This window comes from Panthera uncia, chromosome F2, assembly GCF_023721935.1.
Source record: "Panthera uncia isolate 11264 chromosome F2, Puncia_PCG_1.0, whole genome shotgun sequence".
Taxonomy (NCBI): Eukaryota; Metazoa; Chordata; class Mammalia; order Carnivora; family Felidae; genus Panthera; species Panthera uncia.
In genome coordinates, this window is record NC_064812.1 from 16,721,002 (window position 1) to 16,747,689 (window position 26,688).

General features: G+C 39.4%; 1 protein-coding gene across 4 annotated transcripts; it reads left to right on the plus strand.

Moving 5' to 3' along the window:
* Positions 1-1,353: 1,353 nt before the first annotated feature.
* ZHX1 (zinc fingers and homeoboxes 1) lies at positions 1,354-25,457 on the plus strand. 4 transcript variants are annotated; one of them, XR_007458413.1, is made up of 5 exons: positions 1,354-1,631; positions 8,558-8,670; positions 18,056-20,902; positions 21,312-21,408; positions 23,874-25,457. XR_007458413.1 is itself a non-coding variant. In XM_049632925.1 (4 exons), the coding sequence occupies exon 3, from the start codon at positions 18,281-18,283 to the stop codon at positions 20,897-20,899; it is 2,619 nt and encodes an 872-aa protein (XP_049488882.1). In that variant the 5' UTR covers positions 1,354-1,631; positions 8,558-8,670; positions 18,056-18,280; the 3' UTR covers positions 20,900-20,902; positions 23,874-25,457. The 4 variants fall into 4 exon arrangements, 2 of the variants coding, with proteins under 2 accessions (XP_049488882.1, XP_049488883.1); XR_007458412.1 differs by having other exon boundaries at positions 21,312-21,379; XM_049632925.1 differs by lacking the exon at positions 21,312-21,408.
* Positions 25,458-26,688: the final 1,231 nt, after the last annotated feature.

Below are 26,688 nucleotides of genomic sequence, written 5' to 3' on the forward strand. Positions count from 1 at the left end.
CTAAAGTATTTACATAGTGCAACACATATTATTTTTATAGATATTAGTATAGTATTTTAGAATAAACTACTTTCTCTTTTTCCACCTTTATAACATACACTGGTTTATTGAACTTATTTGTGTAGTTTACATTATCTGCGAATTTAATTCCAGGAGAGCAAAGTGGTGGTACATTTTTGTTGTAAATACAGGATGTTGAGTATGGTAGGGTTGAGTACCTCTGTTTATAAGATCATTAAGCTTTACTTGCTTCTGTTTCCCCAAGTTCTAGGATTCCAAGACAAAACATATAAATAAAAAGAAACTGCTGCATATCGATTTCAACAATCAGGGTTGTACTTTAAGCAACTGCACATTTTAGGATTAATGTGGCTCAGTGGAGTACTACTGTCAAAGCACAGAGGGTTGAGCGTCCAGGCCCATGAATCTGTGCAGAGCAGCTTGGAAGGTGAGACGTTTCTCTCCGCTTTGGTTTGCACGTTTCATAATTTTAAAAAGGATGGGGGGGTGGGGGGAAGGGAAGCGGAGGTGAGGAGGGGCGGTGACGCCGTCCGGTTTTCCCCAAAGCCTGGGTCCTTGGCTGGCATCTTCTTCGGGACTAGCTCCCATTGAAGCTGTCCGGTGAAGACCATATCTTTAAAAGAAAGCCCTTCAGCGGAGAGGCTCGTGAGCGGGGCGGCGGGTGGGGGGAGAGGGGGGAGGGGGGCAGGCATGGGGGGAAAGGAGGACTTTGGGAAGCAAAGGGTGGTTCCGTCTTCAACTGCAGTTCGAAGTGAGGCTGAACTGAACTTTCGGTGTCAGCGGGTGGAGCTGCGGTTTGTGCTGGGGTAGGCACCCGCAGGCGAGAAGAGGCGGGCCGGCGGTTGACAGAAAGTGGGGTTTCGGGCTGGAATCCAGACTGGTCTCAGCAAGGCGGGGCTTCTTTTGACAGTAGGCGGGGATTCCGATGAAGGGGGCGGGGCTTGGATGGACTGCCACCAGGAGATGGGGCTTAAGATGACAAGGGGCGTTTCTTAGGATCCGGCGGTGACATTAGCAAGGCAGAGCGCCCGGAGGGCAGGGCCACAAGTGACAGAAGGCGGGGACTGACCTGAGTAAAGACAAGTCTTCTGTTGGTGGGTGGAGCTACCGCCCGCAAGGGGCGGGGCCGCTTCGAGACCTGGAGGAGGCGAGGCTTCTGCTGACAGAGGGCGGGGCTTCCGAGCCGGCCGGGGCGGGGATTCTGTTGACAGAGGGGCGGGGCGGTTCCCTACCTCCCCGTGCGCCAATCCAGAGGGTAGAGACCCGGGTCGAACCCCAGGGGAGCAGCCGGGTCCGTGAGTAGAGAGCCTGGCGCGGAGCGGGGTGGGGGCGCGCGGACGGCGCGCGCGCGGGAGGGCCCCGCCTCGGCCGGCTCCTTCCCTCCCTCCCCGCCCCCGGTCGGCCGCTGGGGCGCGCGCCTCGCCTCGCACCCCCACCCCCGACCCTCCACGCTCTGCAGGGCCCGCCGAGCTGCCTAGGCCGTGTGCCGGCCCGCCGAGCGGTTCCGGGTGTAGGGTTCACAGGTCAGAGTTGACTCCCTGAAAAGTGCAGCCGGTTTGAAATGCAAGATGGCGGCGGCGGGGCGCTGAGAGGCGCGGCGGCCCCTGCAGGTAGCGGCACGAGCCGACTCCGCCACGAGTGGGCCGGGACGCCCGGGGACTGCGGGTGGGAACCGGCAGCGCAGAGCTCGCGAGCGGCGCGGCGGCCGGGGAAGGCGAGCGCCGCGCGGGCCGGCCGGAGGAGGGCGGCCCCAGGGCTGAGACCCCGGGGGCTGAGCGCGCCGGCGGCGGCGGGCGGCGGGGCGGACCCGGCGCGGGGAGTCCGAGGGGGAGGGACCCGGCCTGCTGGCCCCGGGGGTATCGCCGCCGAGGGACAGACCCCCGAGGGTCCTTCGCGATTTCGGGGTGTTTGCGGCCGTGGAAGGAGCTGCGGGTGGGCTCTGTAGGGGAATATACCAGCCCCGGTCCTTATGAGAGCACCGAACAACTTGGGACTGTTGAGGGGAGTGAAGACGGGGCTTCCGGGGGGGGGGGGAGAGGAGAGGGCGCCGCACGGACGGAGGACCCCAGCGATGTTAAGGGTCCTAGGGGAGGTCGGAAGGCCTGCCCTGCGGGGGGCCCGTGGCCTCGTGGGGACTGTCTCTCGGAGAGTAAGGAAAGATCGTCTTGCTGGAGCTGAGCTTATTGGCATTGGGGTTGGAGCCCCGGGAAACCTTTCCGGCGAGGTTGTACCCCACTTCGGAGAAGACTGGGCATCCATTTCGGGGTCAGGCCGTTCCCCCTCTTCGGGGCAAGACTCAGAATGGAGTCTTTAAGAACTGTATTCCGTTTTGAGGAAGACTGGGAGAAGTTAATTAAAGAGAATGGAGATGTTATCCGTCCCTTTCAGAAGGGAGACTGAGAGGCCGACCAGGGACTCCTCCGAGCCTTGGGGCCTAACGGGAACCATCTCCCAATCTTGGCGGGGAATGAAGTGCTGGGAAGGAGCTGTGAGGGGAACGGGAGCGGGGTCTAATGGCCGAGAAGACCTCTGGCGGGTGCCCTTTCCCTGTGGATTTACGCCAAAGTTGTAGGTACAGGGACTTGAAATTCTTTGTTTCGTGCATCTCCCTCCACCTCTCCCCTCCGTAGGTAGCAGTAAGAAAAGAGCAAAAGCCCAGAGGAGGAGAAGGTTCCGTTTGATATCCTTAGTTTAGGTTAGCGAAGGAACAAGCTCTGGCAAGGCTTCAGTGAAAGACTCAGGGGAGGGGAAGTGGGAAGCGGGGAAAGGGGTGGATAGAGGAGGGATACAGGATAGAGATGGGGCAGAGTGGGAATTCTGCGGCGCTTTTCTATCACACCCCGGAGCTGAAGAAACACATGAGGAGGGGCGGGTCTTTTGCGGGGAGGGGGGGGGGGGGGGGGGGGGGAGGGGGGTGGGGAGGGGGGTGGTAAAGAAAGGGTGATAGTTTGTAATGTGATTAGGTTGGGATTCCATGTAACTTGAAAGGAAAAAGCAGTTCTCTTGGAGGCCAAGAGGACAACAGAAAAGGGGGGGAGCGGAAATCAGAGGATTGGAAAATACAGGGTTCACAGTTAGGAAGAAGCAGTCTTCCCTCCAGGAATAGTGCCTGTTTGTGGGTTTGGAGTGTGTGTGTGTGTGTGTGTGTGTGTGTGTGTGTGTGTACGTGCCTACATAAGTGCACCTTTAGATTTGTTGGTATTGGTCATTGTTTCTTAGTCTTTGTCTGAAAGCTTCAACTGGTGTTATATGGTGTTACGTGAATTACCTTTGTTTCTGAAAAATTACCCCTCAAAAGTCATTTGTTCTTATGCCAACAGTGAGGATGAATGAACGTTGTTTCTCACAGGGATGCTGGCCTCAGTATATCCATAGATTTTTAAAAATTTTCTCAAGTAGCAATTCTGACTCTTGATTTCAAGCAAAAGAAATGTGGGCGCTGTGAAAGACAGTAACGCATAACAGGATGTAAAAGGGCCTTCACGAATGTTTTTCCCCCTTAATCTGTCCCTCCTTGCTCTAAGCATTTTAGGGCAAAGCTGATTAATCTTGTGCAAAATGCAAAATAAAATGTAAAATCTTATGGTCTTTCAATATGGAATTGGTAGAATTTCACTTATCAGTGAATCTTTGTAGAAGTACGTCTTCAAATGCTCTATTTCATGATCGCGAATAAAATGAGAAAAAAAGAAAGTAAGACTTGGATAACTGATGACAGCTATGATTCATACAGGTTTTTTGAACCATTCTAGTATTTTTAAGAGCCTTAACGTCTGTCAGGGAAATGGCTTCTCAAACACATTTCAAGTATAAACTAGTTGAGAGCTGTGCATTTGGAGTATTATTATACATGTGAGCTGTTCTTTGGTGTCCCCAAAGTGCATGTAGCTCTAGTTTTGTATTCAGTTCTGAACAGATGAGGCTGGATGAACCAGAGTGGCACTGATGCCAGATGGTTTGAAAATATGCTAGGATTGAAAACATAAATGCGCTTGTGCTGGTGAGCACTCATTAGTAGTAGATGTCTCTCCCTTATAGTGAGCTTGTTATGTCCCTGGATTTGGAGGACTGTCCATTGATGATTTCACAATTATTTCACCTTCGATGATACTTACAGGGTTTTTTTTTTCAATAAATGTGAATAAAGTTTTATGTTATTTATTTTTATTTTTATTTTTTAACATTTATTTATTTTTGAGACAGAGACAGAGCATGAGCAGGGGAGGGTCAGAGAGAGAGGGAGACACAGAATCCGAAACAGGCTCCAGGCTCTGAGCGGTCAGCCCAGAGCCCGATGCGGGGCTCGAACTCACGGACCGCGAGATCATGACCTGAGCCGAAGTCGGACACCCAACCGACTGAGCCACCCAGGCGCCCCAAGTTTTATGTTATTTTATTAATGAACTTAATAGCATAGGTGAGGTGGCTCATTTTGCAGTTTCTCCCTTTTTTATTATATTTTACATTAAGACTGAAAGGTGATGTAATAATGTATTTGTTTTCTTCCTTATAATGTTAATTGGGCACAAAAATAGGTTATTTGGGACTTAGTTTGATGTAAATCATGGTTTTATATTTAAATGGAAGTACTCTTAAAATTACTAAAGTGATTACAAATGCAGCTGAGGAAATAACCTTTTTATGTACATTGCACCATTGTGGATTTGGGCTCAAGAGACTCTACTTATTTGAATATTAGCCATGTTAAAACTTCAGTGCCTAAGCTAGGTTTTAATCTAATATCATATTCATTAATTCATGGAGGTATCTGGAAATATCTATTGCATTGTTTATGGTAGTAGCTAGTAGCCAGTGTAGCACATTCACTTTTACATCTAAATTTTTTCTAACCTAAAATCCTTCTAAATCATCCTATGTAATCTCAGAAGTAATTTAAATTACACTTAATTGAAGGGGGGGAAAAAAACCCTGTGCTGATAGCCTTTGAATAATAGCCGATGTTTCCATAATATTACTGATCTGTTTTTTCGTATCCTTGTTGCTCTGATATATTTGTGGTTGTGAGTGACCAAATTTGCCTGACTGAGGCTGCTGATTTAGATTATTAATCAGGATATACATGTGAGTTTACATTTTGGAGACCTGTATTTCATACAGATAATTTTTAAAGTAAATATTTATGTAAATTTTTAGGTAGTTGCCAGGTTTTGGTCTTAAAGGATGCTGAATTTTTGTAGCTTATATAATCAATATTCTATGATGCATTCAAGAGATACAAAAATATATACCTTTGATCTAAACAAATATGATGATGTACTTTAAAAAAGAAGTTTTATGAGCAGTTTAAGAATGACATTCAAGGCAGTCAGAATTTTTATGAAGGATGTTTGTTTTCAGTTTTTAGATTTTTAAAAAATAATATTTTCAAAATCTAAAACATCAAAACATTAAAGTAATAGACATAACATATTTATCATTTTAAGTAAAAGAACTTTGTCATTAAATTTTAGTGATTTCATATTTCCTATGGGATTTCTGACTCCCTTTTCTCCCTTTCTAAAGGCCTTTCTTTCTCTTTTTTGTTTGGTTCTTGTGAGGAATGAAAAGAGATGGAAAGATTTTGATATTTCTGAGTACTTCACTCATAATGATGTTTTTCTTCTATATTTAGTCTATTCCCTTTTACCTTCCAATATTGTCAAAAAGAATTGTGTTAAAACTTTACTGGGCGTGGACTGTCCTGGAGAGTGAGGGCATGGTGAGGACAGAACAATTTCTCTTCATGAGAAATTCTACAGTTAGATGATTTATATCAGAGCTTTGTTAGTTCTGTGAAACACCTTTTAAAATGAGTCATATATTAATGATTGTCCTTGAAGCTAAGGTCAGAGAAAGTATGTGTATGTTGGAGTGGGGGGTATAAAATTATGATTGATTAATGTCTATCTGTTAAAGCCAACTTGTAGCATTGCTAAATATGCTCAAAGGTACGAAATGGAAATAAAATTGATTGATTGTTGCCTAAACTTTTAAAATATTTCATAATGTTTTGGGGCACCTGGGTGGCTCAGTCAATTGAGCGTCCAACTCGATTTAAGCTCTGGTCAGGATCCCAGGGTCATGGGATCGAGCCCCAAGTTGGGCTCTGCACTGAGCAGGGGGCCTCCTTGGGATTCTTTCTCTCTCTCCCCCTTCCTCCCTCCCTCCCTGTCTCTCTCTCTAAAATAAAAATAATAATAATAAACTATTTTATAATGTTTCAACATTTAGCATGGTTTGTGCAAAGACTTCCTCTGTTGTGTAACTTAAAATAAACACCTTAAATAAAAGTCAGAAAAATGTGGGTGCCTGGGTGGCTCTGTCATTAAGCATCTGACTTTGGCTCAGGTTCATGAGTTTGAGTCCCACATCGGGCGACCTCAGGCAAGCTCAGGGGGAACTCGAGCCCCGCTTCAGGTAAAACACAAGCCGTGCTTCAGGTGAGCCCTGCTCGTCTCTCTCTCTCTGCCCCTCGCTCACTTGCACCCTCTCTCTTCAAAAAAAAATAAATAAATGTCAGAAAAATGTAATTGTGGACTTACTGAGTGCCAGGAGATATTCCAAACTCTTTACATATGTTATTTTATTTTTTAATTTTATTGTTTTAGGGTTTATTTATTTTTGAGAGAAAGAGAGGGACAGAGTGCAAGCAGGGAAGGGGCAGAGAGAGAGAGGGACGCACAGAATCTGAAGCAGGCTCTAAGCTCTTAGCTGTCAGCACCAAGCCCAATGTGGGGCTCAAACTCACAGAGTGCAAGATCGTGACCTGAGCCAAAGTCAGACGCTTAACTGACTGAGCCACCCAGGCACCCCTACATGTGTCATTTTAAATACATGTTCATAGAGACCCATTTTAAATGAGGGGCATTGGCATAGACGGGCTAAGTCACTTGTCTAAGGCCACCCAGCTAGTAAGTGACATAGCTGAGATTTGAACCCATGCAGTCTGGTTCCAAAGCCCAAGCTCTTCATCTTTGTTTGCAGTCCATCTTCTGCCAAAACAACTGATCTGTTTTCTTGTATAACGTATACGGCTAAGATGACTTCTTTAGTTTTTGAAGTTCATTCTAATCTTAAAATTGTTAAAGTTACTTTGAGTTAGAGTGAAGTGTTCTAAAATAATCCCAGTACCAGGAACTGAAATAACGTCAGGCAAGTATGCTTTTCATCCAGAAGTATGGCGGAGCTCATTTGTTGCTCCTCTAGTTGCCTTGTGCCTTCACGGGTCTCAGCAGCTCTTCTCAAGAGACTCTTATTCAGTAAAACGTCTTGTACTTACTGTGTGATTTAAGAATGAGTTCAAATAGGTTACCAATTTCCTATATTATTAATAATTCATTTTGGAAAATAGCTTCCCCTCTTTGGCAGCTGTTTCCTATCTTCTCTTCTAGTCCACATCCTGTATATGGATGGCTCAGGAGTTTCCAAACAAGGAGATACCAGGAAATGAAACTGTAAAATCCCAGGCTGCAGATAACAGGATGTTCCAGTGGGCCTACCAGGAAAATGCTCTTTTGCTTTTCATGAAAATAGTCTAACTATTCAGCCTAAGCTTTAACTTAACCTAGAAATATTTTACTAAAGGGTTGGTGTATTTCCATTATTTCTTGAGAGCCTCTTGATGAACGTGTATATAATAACATATGGAATCAAAGAATAAGTTATTTGGAGGAAATAATCTTCCTTAATATTTATTCACTGTGGTTTATGGAGTTTCGGTGCTTCAAGACAACAACAAAAATGCTTCAACCCTTCAGAAGCACTCTTTACTGTTATTTGTTAAAAGAAGCAATTATAGCTCTTATTAAATTTTCCTTATTGGTTTAAGTGCTCCAAATAATACACCACAACATTTTTGGACACATATCTCAATTTCGGCAGATGATTTTCAGTTTGTTTGATTGTACAGTCTGATGCTTCACAACACACTGATTGAAAGCCATTTGGTAGTAGCTTTCTTGCAAAAATGAAACACAGATCAGTCTATTACATACCACATGCTTTGGGGTAGAGTACCACTAATTTATTTAAGCTGTGCTGGCTTGTTGCCAGTTTAATAATCCACCTCATTCCAATTATTACATAGTAAAATAGGATTCAAGTATCAGTGGGTTTATTGTGTGAATATGTAAACATACACTTCCTCCCACCTCTTAGTTTAACTAAATTGTCTTTCATAACTTGTGTACTAATATTTTACAATTCCCAATTTCTTCACCTCAGTTTTTATATTATAGCCTGCATATATTCACATTTTGAAAATTTTTTATTGAAAATAGTATAATAGTGAAAATAGTATATGACTTGGTTGTTTTATATAATATAAATAGAATTTTGGAAAATGTTTTAAATTTTGTGTTTCTTACTGATATTGGGTTTGGCATTTAAATGATTCTTTTACAATTTCTATGAGGAAATTAATTTTTTTCAAAATTATATTTATTTTTAAAAAGCCAAGGCATAACCTTTAAAGTCCTAAGACTGAATTATATCTAGGATGATAAAGTGATATTATTATTATTTTTTTTTTTTGTAGGAGATGGCAGATAGGTACTTCAGACCTGTTGGTAACGATGGCCTGAGCTAAACACCTAATTTGAAGGGACACTGTCCTTGTCAAAGAACAGAATGCTGAGGAAGCTATGGCAAGTATGTGTTTCATTGTTTGGGTATGATAAAACTCACATTCTGAATAATGCTCACTTTAGATTCCATGATACTATATTTGCCTAACATTTTAAAAGCTTTTCTTAAAAAAGCAGCAGACTTAGTCTTGACACTTTGTTAAGAAATGTACTTTCAAGCTTTAAAAATAAAGGCGTATCGGCTGCATTAATTTCAAAGAAAACAGCATCACACTTCATGATAGTGTGGTGGTATATTAATAATTGATTTTTCGACTAATTGCTGAAATACACTGTACCTGGTGCTGTGGTAACAGTGGCAAACAAGTCAAATTAAGGTTGCGAGGGCAGAGACCTTTAGTGTAGGGAAATTGATTTAGAAATTTTACCTTTTTTTTTTTTGCCTATATCCAGAAAAATGCTTCAAGACTTACAAGATCAGTTCCTGAAAATATACTTACGATATATAATCTATTAATAATAGTTAATTATAATATAAAAATTAGGATATTGATGATTAAATACTTTGTTTTAGGTGAAGCATGCCAGTTCTTAAATATTTGAATATATTTATACGTAATCACTTTATATTTTATTTGCCTGACATAAATTGGCTTTTATAACAAGCATTAGATTACATACTATAGTGCTGAAATATTTACACATTATTCCAATTGTCATTTTAGATGATTTCAGAAAGTACTAGGAAAGATTCCATAACTATTAATGTGGTGGTTCAACTTTCATTTTTTAAAAATTGATAGAGTCCTTAGAAGTTGACATTACCAATACTAATTACTGTTGTCTTTCAAAGTATTTTTTATAACTAAATGATTATAACCTGAGTGAAACAGGTAACATTTTATTTTATAAATGGGGAAGGTAACAGATAGATGAATGCTTTTTCAGCCTCTCAGTGATAATCTCACTTGCAATCAAGAATAGCATTCTTATGTTACATTGCCTGTGAAAGACTTGTTAACACACCTCCTTGAGAGAAAATTAGGGAAAAACTATTTGCAGCAAAAAATTACTTTGGGGTACTACTATAAACTTTAATAATAAATACAGGAGATTCCACCATAGTACTTACTTGTATATCACTCTCAATATGTTATATACCTACCTAATGCCACAGAAGGTAGAAAACCAGGATATTGGAGACCGTTCTTTGCATTTAATGTTTGTTTATTTTTGAGAATGAGAGAGAACACTCATGAGCAGGGGAGGGGTACAGAGAGCGGGAGACACAGAATCCAAAGCAGGCTCCAGGCTCTGAGCTGTCAACATAGAGCCCAATGTGGGGCTCAAACCCACAAACTGTGAGATCTTGACGTGAGCTGAAGTCGGACCCCCAACGGACTGAGCCACGTTTGTGACCCGGCAGAGACCTTTCAAAAAGACATTTCACTCCTTAAATATGGGGTCAGAGCTTGCAAAGAGAAATTTATCCAGCTTGAAATCTTCTTTTAATCTTTAGCATTTTTAAGGTTGGCTTTCTCAGGTGGAAAAAAACAGAGAAGATGGAGTTTCTAAACCCTTAAGCCTTAGTTTAGCATTAGCAAAAGGATCTTCTTAAATTAGATGATCTTTGGCTAATTTCTTAGATGCTTCCATTTTTATCACATTCACTCCTGTCTATATTCACCTTAATACTTGAATTTTGATTGTCTTGAGACCATATTGGCAATTTTCTTGAGATTTATCTCTTAGGTAATGATTCTAGGTTACCGGAATTCTCAAAAACATTTGCTGTGGGTACAGATTTGGGTTGTCAGATTTCTCATTTAATATTTTTTAGGAACTTGAGCATTGTTTCTAAATGCTCAAGTGCATAGAGGCCAAAATTGTTTTCCTTTTTTTAATTAAAAAAAGCATCCTCAGGGCACCTGGGTGGCTCAGTTGGTTAAGCATCCAGCTTCAGGTCAGGTCATGACCTCGCAGTCCGTGAGTTGGAGCCCTGTGTCAGGCTCTGCTAACAGCTCAGATACCGGAGCCTGCTTCGTTCAGATTCTCTGTCTCCCTCTTTCTTTCTCCCTCCCCCATTCATGCTTTGTCTCTCTCAGTCTCTGAGAAATGAATAAATGTTTTAAGAAAAAAAGCATCTTTTTTTTTTTTTAACAAAGTGAATATTTGTTTTAATCCCATTACTCTTTTTTTTTTTTGTCTTTTCAAATTTTTATTTAAATTCTAGTTAGTTATACTCTATTATTCTTTATTCCTATTATTATTTCAGGCATTCTGTGATTTGGGTGGATTTGTAACTTTTAGTTTGAATATAAACATGTAAAAATAAGTATTTTCAGCTGGCTAAACAGAACTGTGACTCAGAGAGTAAGAAGTGAAACTAAATAGAATACAGAGTTCTAAGAATTCTCAGTATAGGTATGAATACACATCCCAAAGGAGTCTCAGTTTATATTTTAGCTACCCTGAGAACAGTTTTTAGTTAGTACCAACTCAAAACTAACATAATCCCTAAAAATTATAAGTACTCATATTTGACTTAGAATTGGTATAAAAAATAGTTTTTATTCACATAAAATACCAGTATAACATGCTCTTGTGGCTAACTAGCAAAATAAATTATTATCTATTAATCATTTAATTTGAAGTACAAGACAGCCAAAAACATAGAGGCATGGAAATTCAGTATAGTTCTGCTTAACTATAAAAATTTTTAGGCTTTTTTGTAGCACTAAGCATAGAATTTAAAACAATCTACTATTTATAGTAGATTACATTGAGAACTTATTTTTTAATCTCTTTAAAAATGTAGAGCACCATTAAAGTACAGTTTTCTCCTGGAACGGAAAAATAATTATTCTAAGTTCAGATTTGCATTTGCTATTTTTACAAGAACCCTTTTCTCCTGAGTTTCACTGCAGGACTAATTCTGCGAATGAGTATGTCTCCCTTGTTTCATTCTTACGCAGTCCAATAGACATGTACTATTCATATGTAAAACTGATTTGTTACAACAGAATTATACATGTTGGTAAATGTTTGTTGAATATTCACTGCTATATTTTAATAAATAGGATGTTTTATATTTGAGTTGTTTTAATATTCTAGTGACTAAGGTAATGTTATTGGTAAGGATTTTACCATTGGAAATAATCTATAAAATAAGTCAGATGTTCTTTATAACTTTATAACTCCTCTATAAATGAGTGTTAAAGGTCCCCTCCGCCCCCAGCAAATATTATTGAGGCCTTGATAGGCAATGTGTTGGGCCCTGGGGATATAGTGGAGAACTGCGTGGACATTCTTCTTGACCATGTAGGAACTGCTGTTAGAACTGTCTCAGTTTTTATACACTGATAAAATGAATTTTGCTTTCATTAAATGCTTTCCTGTAAGGAAACATTGTCATAATTATTTTGATGAACGAAGAATCATGAATTGTGTGAGAAGTATCCTACCCTCAGCAGAAGAGCCAGGATGCAGATAAAACCATGGAAATTGGCTTGGCCTAGATCCATATGCTGCAGACTCCGAGTGTTCTTGAGGGCTCTGAGAACTAGTTTGATTTTTCAGGCCATGGAGAAGCAGCTCCCAAAAATGTCTGGGTGTTATACATACTCAGGGATTTCTGCTTCCCTGAAAAAAACCTTTATGTAGCCCATGTTTTTGCCATAGAAAGGGAACTTTGTTTCCAGCTGCAGACAAGGGACCACCAAAATATCCTAGCCTGTTTGCAATTTTAAGGCCTTGAAATTAGTGTTTGTTGCATTTTCCAATAGAGCAATATTATAACAACATTAAAATTTGTGAATAGCACACATAAAAATTTCACCCATAATCTCATGTGAAAATTTCATTTCTTTATATTCTCATCTAGTTTTTGTCCATATACATACCTATTTTCCCATAGTTATTTTATAATTAATATGCAAATTTTGTTCTGATCTTTAAAAATTGTAACAGTAAATGGATAAATATTTTTTAATATTCCTTAATTGCTCTTGATTACCATTTTTAAGGGTAGTGTAACAGTTAATTGATCATGTTTGGTGTTTGTTTTGTTGTTATTGTTGTTTTTTTTTTTTTTTTTTACCATTTTTATTTTGAAAAATTATTTGGAAAGACATTTAAAGTATAATTATTTCTTCAGTGCTGAATGCATTTAAAGCATAATTTTTTATTTTATTGGCAATCTTCATTTTGTGCTTAAATTGCAAAGCCACCTAGCTAGCTACTCAGTTGTGCAACTGAACTCTACTCTCCTTTACAGGTAAATAGTGCAAGTTTCCCCAAATTGATTTTGAGTTCTGTTGTTAGCTGACCTTCAAGTAGAGGATGACTCTCAGCTAATAGCAATTTCTATATGACAGTTTTCCTGTCTCAGCCCTGTTGCACTTTAATGATAAAAGGAGATAAATTGGAACCACACCAAAGATATTTTCCTTCTGTCTTTTTACCCTTTCTGTTTTTCATTCAGTTTGTGTGCCTTGTCAGCTGATTATGTTACTTGAAAGAGAGAAAGGGAATAATACTAAATAAATGGTATTTCTTCATCTCCCAAAAGAATTTTTCAGAGACTGGAAAATAGCATTAATTAGGCACCTACCGTGTATCACAGTGTATGAAGCACTTATTCAATCAGCTTCTGAGGTAGATGGCACCATTCTTATTTTCTCCAGGGTAGCCTTTTCTGCTGCTTTTCTAGAAGCCTCCTGCAATGTGCCCATAGAGTTTCTGATACTTCCTCTCTCATTGCATTGATCACAGTTATTTTAAGTAATTTTTACTGCCTGTTTTTCTTGCTCGACTGCTCGTATCTGACACACCAGAGGCAGTCTGTCTTGATCGTCACTTTACTGTAGTGCCAACACAGGGCCTGGCTCATGGTTGACGTTCAGCAAATAGGTGTTGAGTGAATTTGTTGAATTGAAGAATCTTGGTTTTATGGGTGAGAAAACTGAGGTTGATACTGAGTAACTTTTCCAGTCACTGAACTACTGAGTGACAGAGGAGACTCCAGAACGTGGTTTTGTCTTATATCACAGAGCCTCTGTGAATTTATTCCTTTGGGCCTGGGTTTCTTCTGTCATAAAAGTGGGGCATTTGTACTGAGTTCCCTGCTTCCCTGAAAATTATGACCTTATAATCAGGACCATGAGGATGCCTTTGTTTGTGCTTTGGTCTGTTTTTGAGCTATATACATTATAGTAAAATTGAGCCATTGGACCACATCTTGAGGATCTTTTGGGAACTTTCAGTCTCCCTGTAGAAATATGTTAAACAATATAGCGACTCTGGTTTTGTTAGGAAAATGTAAGCGAACAGTTTTCAGGAGTACAGTGGAAAGAGAGAGTATTTTTCAGGTCTGTGTAGTTGGGTATATAAGTAACCTGAGCTTGAGGCAGTCTTAAATGCCCAAGATGATCAGGTTTGAGTCTTTTGCTTTACTGAAGACTTTATTTAAAAAAATTTTTTTAATGTTTTTTATTTATTTTTGAGACAGAGAGAGACACAGCATGAGTAGGGGAGGGGCAGAGAGAGAGCGAGACACAGAATGTGAAGCAGGCTCCAGGCTCTGAGCTGTCAGCACAGAGCCCAACACGGGGCTTGAACTCACGAACCGCAAGATCATGACCTGAGCTGAAGTTGGACGCTTAACGGACTGAACCACCCAGGCGCCCCTATTTAAAATTTTTTTAACGCTTATTTATTTTTGAGAGAGAGAGACAGAGCGCGAATGCAAGAGAGGGAAACACAGAATCCAAAGCAGGCTGCAGGCTCTGAGCTGTCAGCACAGGGCCCGACACAGGGCTCAAACTCATGAACCACAAGGCCATGACCTGAGCTGAAGTCAGACGCTTAACCAACTGAGCCACCCAGGTGCCGCCTGAAGACTTTATTTCAAAAAGCTTCTCTTTTAAGTAGCTTGTTTAAGGTTACATTGCCAAGACCAATGCTTTCAAAGGACAAAGCACAACTGTGCATATACATCATTAGATTGTAAAATAATGTGTGAACATTTTGTAATTTTATGACTTTATCAAAAAATATTTAAGCTTTTAAAATTTGTTTATATCTGCTTAAATTCTTGTGAATTTAAGAGTGAGCTATAAGGAAGAGAAATAAAAATAATAATTTGGCTAATTCCTATTTTTAAGCTACATAAAATGAAAAGTAAGCAGTTTAACCTAAGACCTAGAGAGCCAGAATAATAAGGGGATCTTAGCTCCTCAAGTTTCCCTTCTGTATCTCTTATTAGTACTGGCTACTCTGTTTTAGCCCTGAGTGCCCAGGCCCTTCCTTCCACAGGGAAACAACCTGAAGGACACATTAAATTCACATTAGTTTTCAAATTTCACGGCTCAGCAGTGGTAAACTGAGAAGGATTTTTTGGTGACACCCATACATTGTCTTGAAAGTGTTTAAGTTTTTAAGGTACAGGCTTTCAAACACATCTCAGAACCTATCAGAGGTGCAAGTAGGGCTTATGGGATCCATGGGATGGGGTCAGGAAGTAGTTTAGCCTCTGCTTCTCCAGCCAGGCAGCTGTTTGTCCGTTTTGCCCCAGGGCTTCTCCTAGAATTTTGTTTGAAGAAAGGGCTTCCCTGCTTACAACAAAAAGTTTGAAAACCATCACTAAGGAAAGGTAGTTCCAGAAAAAAAAAACAAAAAACAAAAAAAACTCCACCTTTCCATCTTTGATTTGTAACTATTAGTATATACCCATTTAAATATAATCTGAGATTCTGGGAGAATAACAGTTACAAAATAGCTTACTCCCCTGCCTTTCAGCAGTTCTCCCTCACTGCCAAAAATGTGGGTTTTGCTCATTTATTACTCTTCCACTTACTGCAGGCTAGTTGAGGAAATACCTCTTCCTAATGACAAAAAATAATCAAACAGCTATTCTAGCACTTGAACAAAATAGTTCAAATCCTACTGAATTGCATAGGAGAGATGGCATTAGTTTAGTTTATAACATTCAGTTAAGAAATAGTTTTAAATATCAGTGACTTCTTTATATTCCCTTAGAAATCAAAGGCATTTTCCAGAGTAAAAAAACTAACAACAACAAAAAAGACACCTTTGAGAATAGGGATTCTTTGAGAATAGGATACTATTATTACTAAGCTGATGCTTTACTTAATTTATTTTTTTATTTTAGAGCAGGGGAGAGGGACAGAGAGAGAGAGAATCTTAAGCAGGCTCCACATCCAGTGCAGAGCCCCACACAGGGCTTGATCTCATGACTGTGATATCATGACCTGAGCTGAAATCAAAAGTCAGATGCTCAAGTGACTGAGCCACCCAGGCTCCCTGCTTTTTATTTTATAATATTGGAAGTCTGGGCACGAGGGGTATTTAGGCCAACTTTCCGTCTGTTGCTTGGATCCATCAAATGGATATGTAGTATGTACTTGAATAACCCCAGTGCAGAGGATCTTGCCACCTTCAAAGGCAGGGCATTCTCTCTTTGGACAGTTCTGTTTCCTAAAAAGTTTTCTTCTTTTACTGAGTCAGTATATCTCCTCAGACAGACCAGGTTTTGCTTTATAATCTTTGAAGTAAACTTTTTCTTCTCAGTTCAGCTAGGAAAAGGATTATACTGGTGAATGAAAATAGTTCTTGAGGTAGAGAGTAAATGAGACCGCTTAACTCATTTCCATTTTCATTTAGTTTAGACTTAAGCACACCACCTTTCATTGAGGTAGCATTAAAACTGTATTTTAGGGGTACCTGGCTCCGTCAGTTAAGTGTCCTACTTCAGCTCAGGTCGTGATCTCACAGTTCCTGTATTTGAGCCCTGCATCAGGCTCTGTGCTGTCAGCACAGAGCCCCTTTTGACTCCTCTGTCTCCCTCTCTCTTTGCTCCTCCTGTGCACTTTCTGTCTCTGTCTCTGTCTCTCTCTCAAAAATAAGTGAGGGATGTTTAACGTTTAATAAACATTAAAAAATTTTATTTTAGGGGCGCCTGGGTGGCTCAGTTGGTTGAACGTCCGACTTCGGCTCAGGTCATGATCTCGCAGTCTGTGAGTTCGAGCCCTGCGTTGGGCTCTGTGCTGACAGCTCAGTGCCTGGAGCCTGCTTCAGATTCTGTGTCTCCCTGTCTCTCTGCCCCTCCCCTGCTCATGCTCTGTCTCTCTCTCTGTGTCAAAAATAAGTAAACATTAAGAAAAATTAAAAAAAAATTTTTTTAAATATTTGGGTAGAAAATTATTAAAATGTATGTGTATGAGCATAATTCACTTTTTCTTGATGAGTCACGGTCATTCTTGTAAATTTCAGCTGCTATTCTCTGTGGTGATATTCTCTGGGCATGTTGAGTTTCATAGGACTATTTTCCTATTTGTTCTAGTTCAAGTTAAAAAACATTTTGTGAGTCCCTACTTCTAGGCTTCTTGTATGCAAAGGGGATGCAGAAATAAATGAGAAGTCAGCCAAGATAGTTAAGCTGGGAGAGCATTAGATTGAAGATATAAAGGTTCTTGGAAGAATGAGACACAAACTTCTAGTAAGGAGAGCAGGAGTACGGAGAGGTTGGAGGACAGAAATGTAACACTCCTCTGCCACAACACAGTAAGTGCTAGACCAAACGATAAACCGAGGAGGAGATCGGGCCAAGTTAAAGGGAGAAGGTGATCTAGAAGACAAGATCATCACACCACATTCACAAACAAGGGTCCTGGCCTAAGGAACAGCCTTCACTGTGTGTCCCTGGAACGGCAGTTGTGTCTACTGTGCCCAAAGCATCAGGCAATAGGAGTCAGCAGAGAGATGGAAGAAAATCGAGATCGAGGCCAAGTTGTGGTAAGAACTACATGTGGCTTAAGGAGGTTGGACTTCATTCTTTTGACATTGGGGAAACTTTAAGTCAGGGGACTGATATGATCAGATACGTTTTATAAATTCTGGTAGCATTGTGAAGAATGATTAAGAATAATGTTTCTGAAACTATGATCATTCGTATCCATCTTTGCTGCTTTTGTCATACTTGGCCATGCTACTGGAATGATAAAACAAACCAGTGGGAGGAAGAAAGCGTAACTGATGGATTGAATTTCATATACACTTAATGCCAGAGTCTCTGAGTACCTGTGACTGCTTTTTATAGTTTTAAAGTTCCTCCTTTAGTAACAGCTTATCATTTCACATTGATAACAGTGTGCTTACCAAAGCAGAGTCTTCTCCTACTTCCCTTTTATTATAGAGCTGGCTGAAAAATCCAAGCAACAAGCCTGGGGGCTGACCATTAGTATAGTACGTGACCTTCAGTGAGTTGGCTTGGAATAATCCTCCTTAGAGGACTTTTTTCCTGGTTCTAGTCTTATTCTAGATCTTTATAACAGCTATCCAACAACTTCGTATAAGTGAAATATAACTGCAATTTGTTTAAAAGATCATAATCACGCATTTGAAACATTTTTAAATTTATTTTAATGTAGGTGATTGGAGTTGTGCTTCAAAAAGTTCAGCAGTCCAACAGTATTTTATCTGCCAACGATAAGCTCTTTACTTGATTGCACCATGAAAAAGCTGCTAATGAAACTTGTTGAACACAAAAATGGACTTGAAGAACCAAAAGCCATTGTTTTCAAATGAAGAATTCTGAACAGTTTTAAGCTTCAGTGCTTTTTAATCACCACTGAGATTTTGCTCATAACATCAGAATGGCAAGCAGGAGAAAATCCACAACACCCTGCATGGTCCTTGCCAGTGAGCAAGATCCAGACCTTGAGTTGATATCAGATTTGGATGACGGTCCTCCTGTACTTACACCTGTAGACAACACCAGGGCAGAGAGTATCTCAAGCGATGAAGAAGTTCATGAATCTGTGGATTCTGACAATCAGCAAAATAAAAAAGTTGAAGGTGGCTATGAATGTAAATATTGTACTTTTCAAACCCCAGATCTAAATATGTTTACTTTTCATGTGGATTCAGAACATCCCAACGTAGTGCTAAACTCATCCTATGTTTGTGTCGAATGCAATTTTCTTACCAAAAGGTATGATGCACTTTCTGAGCATAATCTGAAATATCACCCAGGAGAGGAGAATTTTAAGTTGACTATGGTGAAACGAAATAACCAGACAATCTTTGAACAGACAATAAATGATCTGACCTTTGATGGGAGTTTTGTTAAAGAGGAGAACTCAGAGCAAGCTGAACCAACAGAAGTCTCTTCAGGAATATCTATCAGTAAAACTCCAATTATGAAAATGATGAAGAATAAAGTAGAGACCAAACGGATCACAGTTCACCACAACTCAGTGGAGGATGTTCCTGAAGACAAAGAGAATGAAATCAAACCGGATCGTGAAGAAACTGTGGAAAATCCAAGTTCTTCGGCTTCTGAATCTAACACGAGCACTTCCGTTGCGAACAGAATACATCCAGGTGCTGCCAGCACCGTCGTGACGCCAGCAGCGGTTCTTCCTGGGTTAGCACAGGTGATAACCGCCGTCTCGGCCCAGCAGAATTCCAATCTGATTCCCAAAGTCTTAATCCCTGTTAATAGCATTCCTACCTACAATGCTGCATTGGATAACAACCCCCTTTTGCTTAACACCTACAACAAATTCCCTTACCCGACAATGTCAGAAATTACTGTTCTCTCTGCTCAAGCAAAATACACAGAGGAACAGATCAAGATATGGTTTTCAGCCCAACGCCTAAAACATGGTGTCAGCTGGACTCCTGAGGAAGTAGAGGAGGCGAGAAGAAAACAATTCAACGGAACAGTACACACTGTACCTCAGACCATAACTGTTATTCCCACCCACATTTCCACAGGGAGTAACGGTTTACCATCCATTTTACAGACATGCCAAATAGTTGGTCAGCCAGGTCTGGTCCTTACACAAGTGGCGGGAACAAACACCCTGCCGGTGACAGCACCTATAGCCTTGACAGTGGCAGGGGTTCCGGATCAAACAAATGTGCAAAAGAGTCAGGCACCTGCCGCGCAGCCCGTTGCAGAGACAAAGCCGGCGACGGCAGCCGCTCCCCCTCCTCAGCTTGTCAAACATGAAAGCGCAGTGGCCAACCCTGATTCGTTCGGCATTCGGGCAAAAAAGACGAAAGAGCAACTGGCAGAACTGAAAGTTAGCTACCTTAAAAATCAGTTTCCCCACGATTCAGAAATTATCAGACTTATGAAGATCACAGGCCTGACTAAAGGAGAGATTAAAAAATGGTTTAGCGACACAAGGTACAACCAGAGAAATTCAAAGAGTAACCAGTGCTTGCATCTCAACAACGATTCCTCCACCACGATCGTTATAGACTCCAGCGACGAAACCGCGGAATCCCCAACCGTTGTCACTTCACAGCCCAAACAGTCCTGGAATCCTTTTCCCGACTTTACTCCCCAGAAGTTTAAAGAGAAGACTGCAGAGCAGCTTCGTGCTCTTCAGGCAAGTTTTCTCAACAGCTCCGCACTTACAGATGAAGAATTAAATAGGTTAAGAGCGCAAACCAAACTTACCAGAAGGGAGATTGATGCTTGGTTTACAGAGAAGAAGAAATCAAAAGCTTTAAAGGAAGAGAAAATGGAAATAGAGGAAAGTAATGCAGGTAGTTCCAAAGAAGAAGCTGGAGAAACTTCTCCCAGAGATGAATCTGGTGCACCTAAGCCCGGGAGTACAGGCAAGGTGTGTAAAAAAACACCCGAGCAGTTGCACATGCTTAAAAGTGCATTTGTCCGAACGCAGTGGCCGTCGCCAGAGGAGTATGACAAGCTGGCTGAAGAGAGCGGGCTTGCGAGAACAGACATAGTTAGTTGGTTTGGGGACACCCGTTATGCTTGGAAAAATGGAAACTTAAAATGGTACTATTACTATCAAAGCGCCAATTCGAGTAGTGTCAATGGCCTGTCTTCCCTAAGGAAAAGGGGGAGAGGGAGGCCCAAAGGAAGGGGAAGAGGAAGACCGCGCGGGCGGCCGAGAGGGAGCAAGAGGATGAACAACTGGGACAGGGGGCCATCACTCATAAAATTTAAAACTGGAACTGCAATACTTAAGGATTATTACCTGAAGCACAAATTTCTTAACGAGCAAGACCTTGACGAACTTGTTAACAAATCACATATGGGCTACGAGCAGGTCAGAGAGTGGTTTGCAGAAAGACAGAGAAGATCAGAGTTAGGTATAGAATTATTTGAGGAAAATGAGGAGGAAGATGAAGTCATCGATGATCAGGAAGAGGACGAAGAAGAAACCGATGATAGTGACACTTGGGAACCCCCACGACATGTGAAGCGGAAGCTTTCTAAATCAGATGACTGACATGTAAGTTTTTAATCTGAGCGTACATTCGTCAACCACATACCTTTAGAATAGTTGCCTCGTACCTGACAACGTTCATTTTTGATAGTTTTTTTTTTTTTTTCTAAAATGGTTTTTATTTTAGCTAAGAAGATGACCAGGGGACATGACTGTAGCCAAGAGATACATGATTATTATGTGTAGTCTGATTATTATGATTGTTAGGTTTATTATGTAGAGTTTAATGCTGCTTTAATTACTTACTTTTTACATGAAATGTTTTTTTACTTTGTCTTAAGGGAAAGTTGCCCATTCTCAGAGAAGGGAGATGGGGCAGCGGGGAGGGGGGGGTGGATTCACAAATACTAAAGATAACTAAAATGTATTGCTTGCATCCCTCCTTCACTAAAGCTTCATTTTTTGCCTATTTAAGGAAAGAATTCAAAAACGAAAACTAAAAAGAAGGGGAAAAGTATACCGAAGGAAAGACTTACCACAGGGGTGAGGATTGCTCAGTTTTAGGAAACTAGGTGAAAATGGGTATCTTTTTTTATTCATTGTATTGCCCCCAAACTATTAGGTTTTTAACTATAGTTTAACATGCTCTATGTGTTAAAATTATTCAGTAATTTTTCTCTTGAAAACCAAAGGTCTGTTTTAGGCTCTATGTAAATTCACATTTGCTTAGATGGCATCTGTTTTTGAAAACTGTGATATAAATTATTTCTGTCTCAGAGATCAAAAGGTAAATAACAGATTTGATATTAAATTAACTCAGTTGCGTAAAGTATCTTTTCACTCTTTGATATAAAACAAACCTGCTACCAGCAGAAACACTGTATTTGGTTAAAAATGTATCTCTTGTTATAAAAGCACATGTAAATATGCTTTAAATCTAAAGGTTTGGCATGTTCCTTAAATTTTAATTCATAGATTGAGTTAATTAAAATTCCACTGTAGTTGCAAATCAGATACCGGATTCAGAGTTAGGATTTCAATTCTTAATACTTCTGGAATTCAATAGCATAGTTCTGTTCTTTCCTACTCTCTGTATTGGAGTATTCCAGGATCAAATTTACACTTTTTTTTTTTTTAATTTTTTTTTCAACGTTTATTTATTTTTGGGACAGAGAGAGACAGAGCATGAACGGGGGAGGGACAGAGAGAGAGGGAGACACAGAATCGGAAACAGGCTCCAGGCTCTGAGCCATCAGCCCAGAGCCTGACGCGGGGCTCGAACTCACGGACTGTGAGATCGTGACCTGGCTGAAGTCGGACGCTTAACTGACTGCGCCACCCAGGCGCCCCTAAATTTACACTTTTTTTGAGAACAGTGCACTTGTCACGAAATGTTTGTGTATGTCTATCAGTAGTCCCAAACCATCTTATTATCAGAAGTCACTGCACTGTTCTCACACAGTAAAGAAGGCAATAAGGCATAGACCCTCATTATCATATGAGCATATTTACTTACTTCCTTAGCTTTTTGCATCCCTACCCCATCCTCTGCTTTTATGCTCTGTTATTCTGCCAGCTATTTCCTTAATTCTTCCATGTCTTCCTCCCTGGCTTTATTTATTTGCTAAGCAATTATTTATAGAGAGCTTAATATGTACCAGGCACCTTTTTTACTGCTTAGCAGCCCTCTTCCAAGTTTTCTTTCTGTTAACACTTTTTTTTTGCAGGCAGAAAAACAGATGAAACTCAAAATGCACCTATTTTATATTATTTTTTTAACGCACCTGTCTTAGAATAAAGCCTCGCTCCGAGTTGTAAGCAGCTGAACAGTTTTTGCAGGTTTACTCTGTGTGCAGCCCTCTGCTTCCTAATGTCAGAAATTTTCAGGACAGGCTTTCTTCTGACCCAGATGCATAAAATATTTTTAACAGGCATTATTTATTATTGCTAAACACAAGAATTCTCACTTGGCCAAGATGAAAGCAAGAAATGCGTTGCTGCAGTGAATTGTCATTGCGGCTGTAGTAACCTCAGCAGTGATTCTGTAGAGAGCGCCGATCTTCCAAAAATAATAGGAACTTTTTTGTACAGTTTGGTTTGACTTTAAGTTAGTGTAGATAATTCTCATGTTCTATTGATACTCTAATGGATACTGTGGTCAGAAAATTCATACAAAGCCACCGTTTTCAAAATATTATATATAATATACATGTACTTTCATGGTACATATTCAGGCATGCCTTTTAAAATATTAAGTTGAAAATTATGAAACACATTAACTAACAAGTTATTGTTGGCTTAGCAAAATACTTTTTCCTCTTATAAAAGGATTCACCATGAGTTTCCTCTAAATAGCTATTTCTCCATTTAAGTATGGTTCAGTTTACCAAAAATAAGTAATCAAAACTTCCAAAATAGTTATTGCAGAAAGTGAGATACATTTAATATGTTTTGCACAAGCCAGCCTTGTATATAAATAGAAAAAAAATACAAGAGCCTTTAGATTTCAGTCTTTTTACTACAAATACTGACAATGAGGAGCGCCTGGGTGGCTCAGTCACTTAAGCGTCTGACTCTTGATTTCCACTCAGGTCATGATCTCACGGTTGTGAGTTTGAGCCCCATGTCAGGCTCTGTGCTGACCATGGAGCCTGCTTGGGATTCTCTCTCTCTGTCTCTGTCTCTCTCTGCCCCTCCCCTGCGTGTGCACGCTCTCTCTCTCTCTCTCAAAATATATGTTAGTTAATTTTAAAAAAAACAAATACTGAAAATGAAATATATACTTCCTACTAATAATTTTTTAATAAATCATTACATATAGGTGAAATGTCTATATGCAGAATATATACATAGGAGTTGTTCACAAAATCTAGTGCTTTATATAAGATGTATATAGCAAGTGATTTCTGTATTAATAAGCGAATACAGAGGATGTATTTTCATGGCTAATTTGTATAATTTTTGTTTCTAAAGTGGTAAACATTAAAATATTGTTTTCTTTAAAATTTTAGTTTTTTATTATGTTTTTCTTTTATAGCTGCCTAAAATGTTGGATGAGAATCAATTCTTCAACGCAAGATGTCTGATTTACTGTGAATGGGCCCAAACTTTGATGACACTGAAAACGTTTTGGGGCATACACATTCTCAAAAGATAGGATCCAGTGCCCAAAAGAAATGGAACTTAATGTTGTGCCAAAGTTAAACTACTGCATTTGGCGGAAGTTCTGCAATGTAAATAGAACACTAATTAAAAAAAAAAACTTGTAAAAATTCAAATTTTAATATAGTACATTTTTATTCTGATATGATGGAGACGTTCTGATTCTTAGACTTTCTGAGGGGGTTTAATGACCACTAGAGCTTGTCCTCATCTTTTGTCCAGGTTAATACTGTATGTCTAGTGAGATGGGCCTTACTGCCTGTATTCTTTGATACGTGATTAAGCTTATAGCTTTGAGTGACCAAACATTTTACAGAGTAAAAATTATTAGAAACGGGAAAAAAAAGAACCTGATTTATTTCTATGTCTTATTTATCAGGCCTTGCACTAAGATTAAAATTTGTACGTGGGCTTATACCATTTTAATGTAAAACAGCCGATTGACACGTGTTGGAACCATTAAGATTTTGTGGTATCTTTGGCCCTTAATGATTGGATCTTTAATTGAACACATTTGTAGATACCACTCTTACTCTGTAATACTCTGTTCATTTTTTTCATTAGAAGCTGAATTTGCTTTGTAGTAAACTGAAGATAATCAGTATTGAAGGAAAAGAAAATGGCATAAGAATTTGAATAGGGTGAAACTCTGAAATAAATATTTTACCAAAAATGTGAAGAAGTACCATGTAGTAAATATATACTTAGTGTTTTCTTACAATCATATAGAAAACAGAAATGTTTGTACAGGTATCAGATCAGAATTTTCAAGAATTATCTTTCAGTGAAATTCTACTGTACGTAGCAATTTCAGTGAATAGAGAAAAAATTCTGAACTGATCATAATGAGTTAAAGGTTAGCTTTTCACTTATGAATTATGGGAGTGTTAACTGTTAACTCTTGCCATATCAGGAGACTGAAAGTTCATACTAACTTATAAACTTTGTAAAGACAGGTGCTGTTCATTCATGTTGAGAAGGACCCTTTTTTTGTGACTATAGGATCATTTTTCAAACTGTGCTTTCTTCATAGAAAAATGTTCAGTTTAATTAGCTCTGCATTTGAAAACGTTTTTCTGAATGACCGGATGTAGTGGGCTTGGCCAGTTTCTTTTGTCTAATTTAATGAATAATATTAAGCTCTTGTTTTTACCTAAATGTTTGTCAGCTAATGAAATGTTATGAAAAAGCCTTGAATATGCATGCTGCTTTCATTTTTATAAACTTTTTATTTTTTAACTATAGCTTTATTAGTAATTCCAAAATGCTGCAATGTAGCTGATTTCTTCACTCAGACAGCTGGCTTCGTGGGTGGCTTTTTCATACTACTGTTAACTTTTTTAAGAAGAAGCAATGTAAAGACTGTAACAATTTAATGCACTAAACTGTTCTTTCTTTTACACATTTAAAAACTTCTTAAAGCACTCTGTATTATAATGATTAAATTGCTCCCTTTTTTAAACCATTGCTAACATGTCTGAGTTTTGTTTGACAATTTTAATATTTTCAGATTTGAAATGTCAAGTATTGGAAATGAAGCCTTTGGATATATATTATGCTTCCCTTGCAATATATTAACTTTGTATAACTGTAAATAACTAGTAGTAATCCCCCCTCCCCCCTCCCCCCCCACCATCTTCTCTTATAAACTTGGCACTTCATTCTGCTCTGATGTTTGCTAGCTTTTAAATATATTTATTTGACAGAGCAAAACCCTCTTCTCCTGGTTAATTATGTCCTTGAATACGGAATAAAAGTTAGCAGTGATTTGTAGTTTTCAGTGATTTTTTTTTCCATTTTATTAACTGAGTTTTTTAAAACTTGTGGTATACTATACATAACAAAATTTGCCACTATATCTGTTTCTAGGTATATAATTCAATGGCATTAATTACGTTCACAATGTTGGGCAATCATCACAACTATTTCTAAAACTTTTTAATTATCCCAAACAGAAACTCAGTAACTATTAAGCAATAACTCCGCATCCCCCCTCCCCCAGCCCCTAGTAACCTTTGAACCTACTTTCTGCTTCTGTGAAGTTGCCTGTTCTTGATATTTCAAATAAGTGAAATCATACAATACTTGTCTTTTTATATCTGACTTATTTCATGTATCAAAACGTTTTCAAAGTTCATTCATGTTGCAGTATATATCAGAACTTTGTTCCTTTTTATGGCTGAATAATATATTTCAGTGTGTGTTGCAGGAAGGTAGGGGCAGTGTACCACAATTTTTTTTTCCTTCTAACAATACCTATAGCCCTCTGGTTTTGTTTTTTGTTTTATTTGAGTATAGTTGCCACACGATGTTACATTAGTTTAAGATATACAATATAGTGATTCAACAACTGTCAATTACATTTTGTTTATTCTGTTGATGGGTAGACACTTGGGTTGTCTCTTCTACCTTTTGGCTAGAAAAATGTTATGCTAAACATTGGCATATAAGTATCTGAGTCTCTTTTCAGTTCTTTCAGATGTATATCTAGGGGTGGAATTACTGAATCAAAAAGTAATTCTATGTTTAATTTTTTGAGGAACCATCAAACTTTTCCACAGTGACAAACTGTTTTCCACAGTGCCTGTAACCATTTTACATTCCACCAGCAATGTACAAGGAACGGTTCCTGATTCTCCGTATCCTCACCAACACATTTTATTTTCAGTTTTTTTAATTATTATTACTGT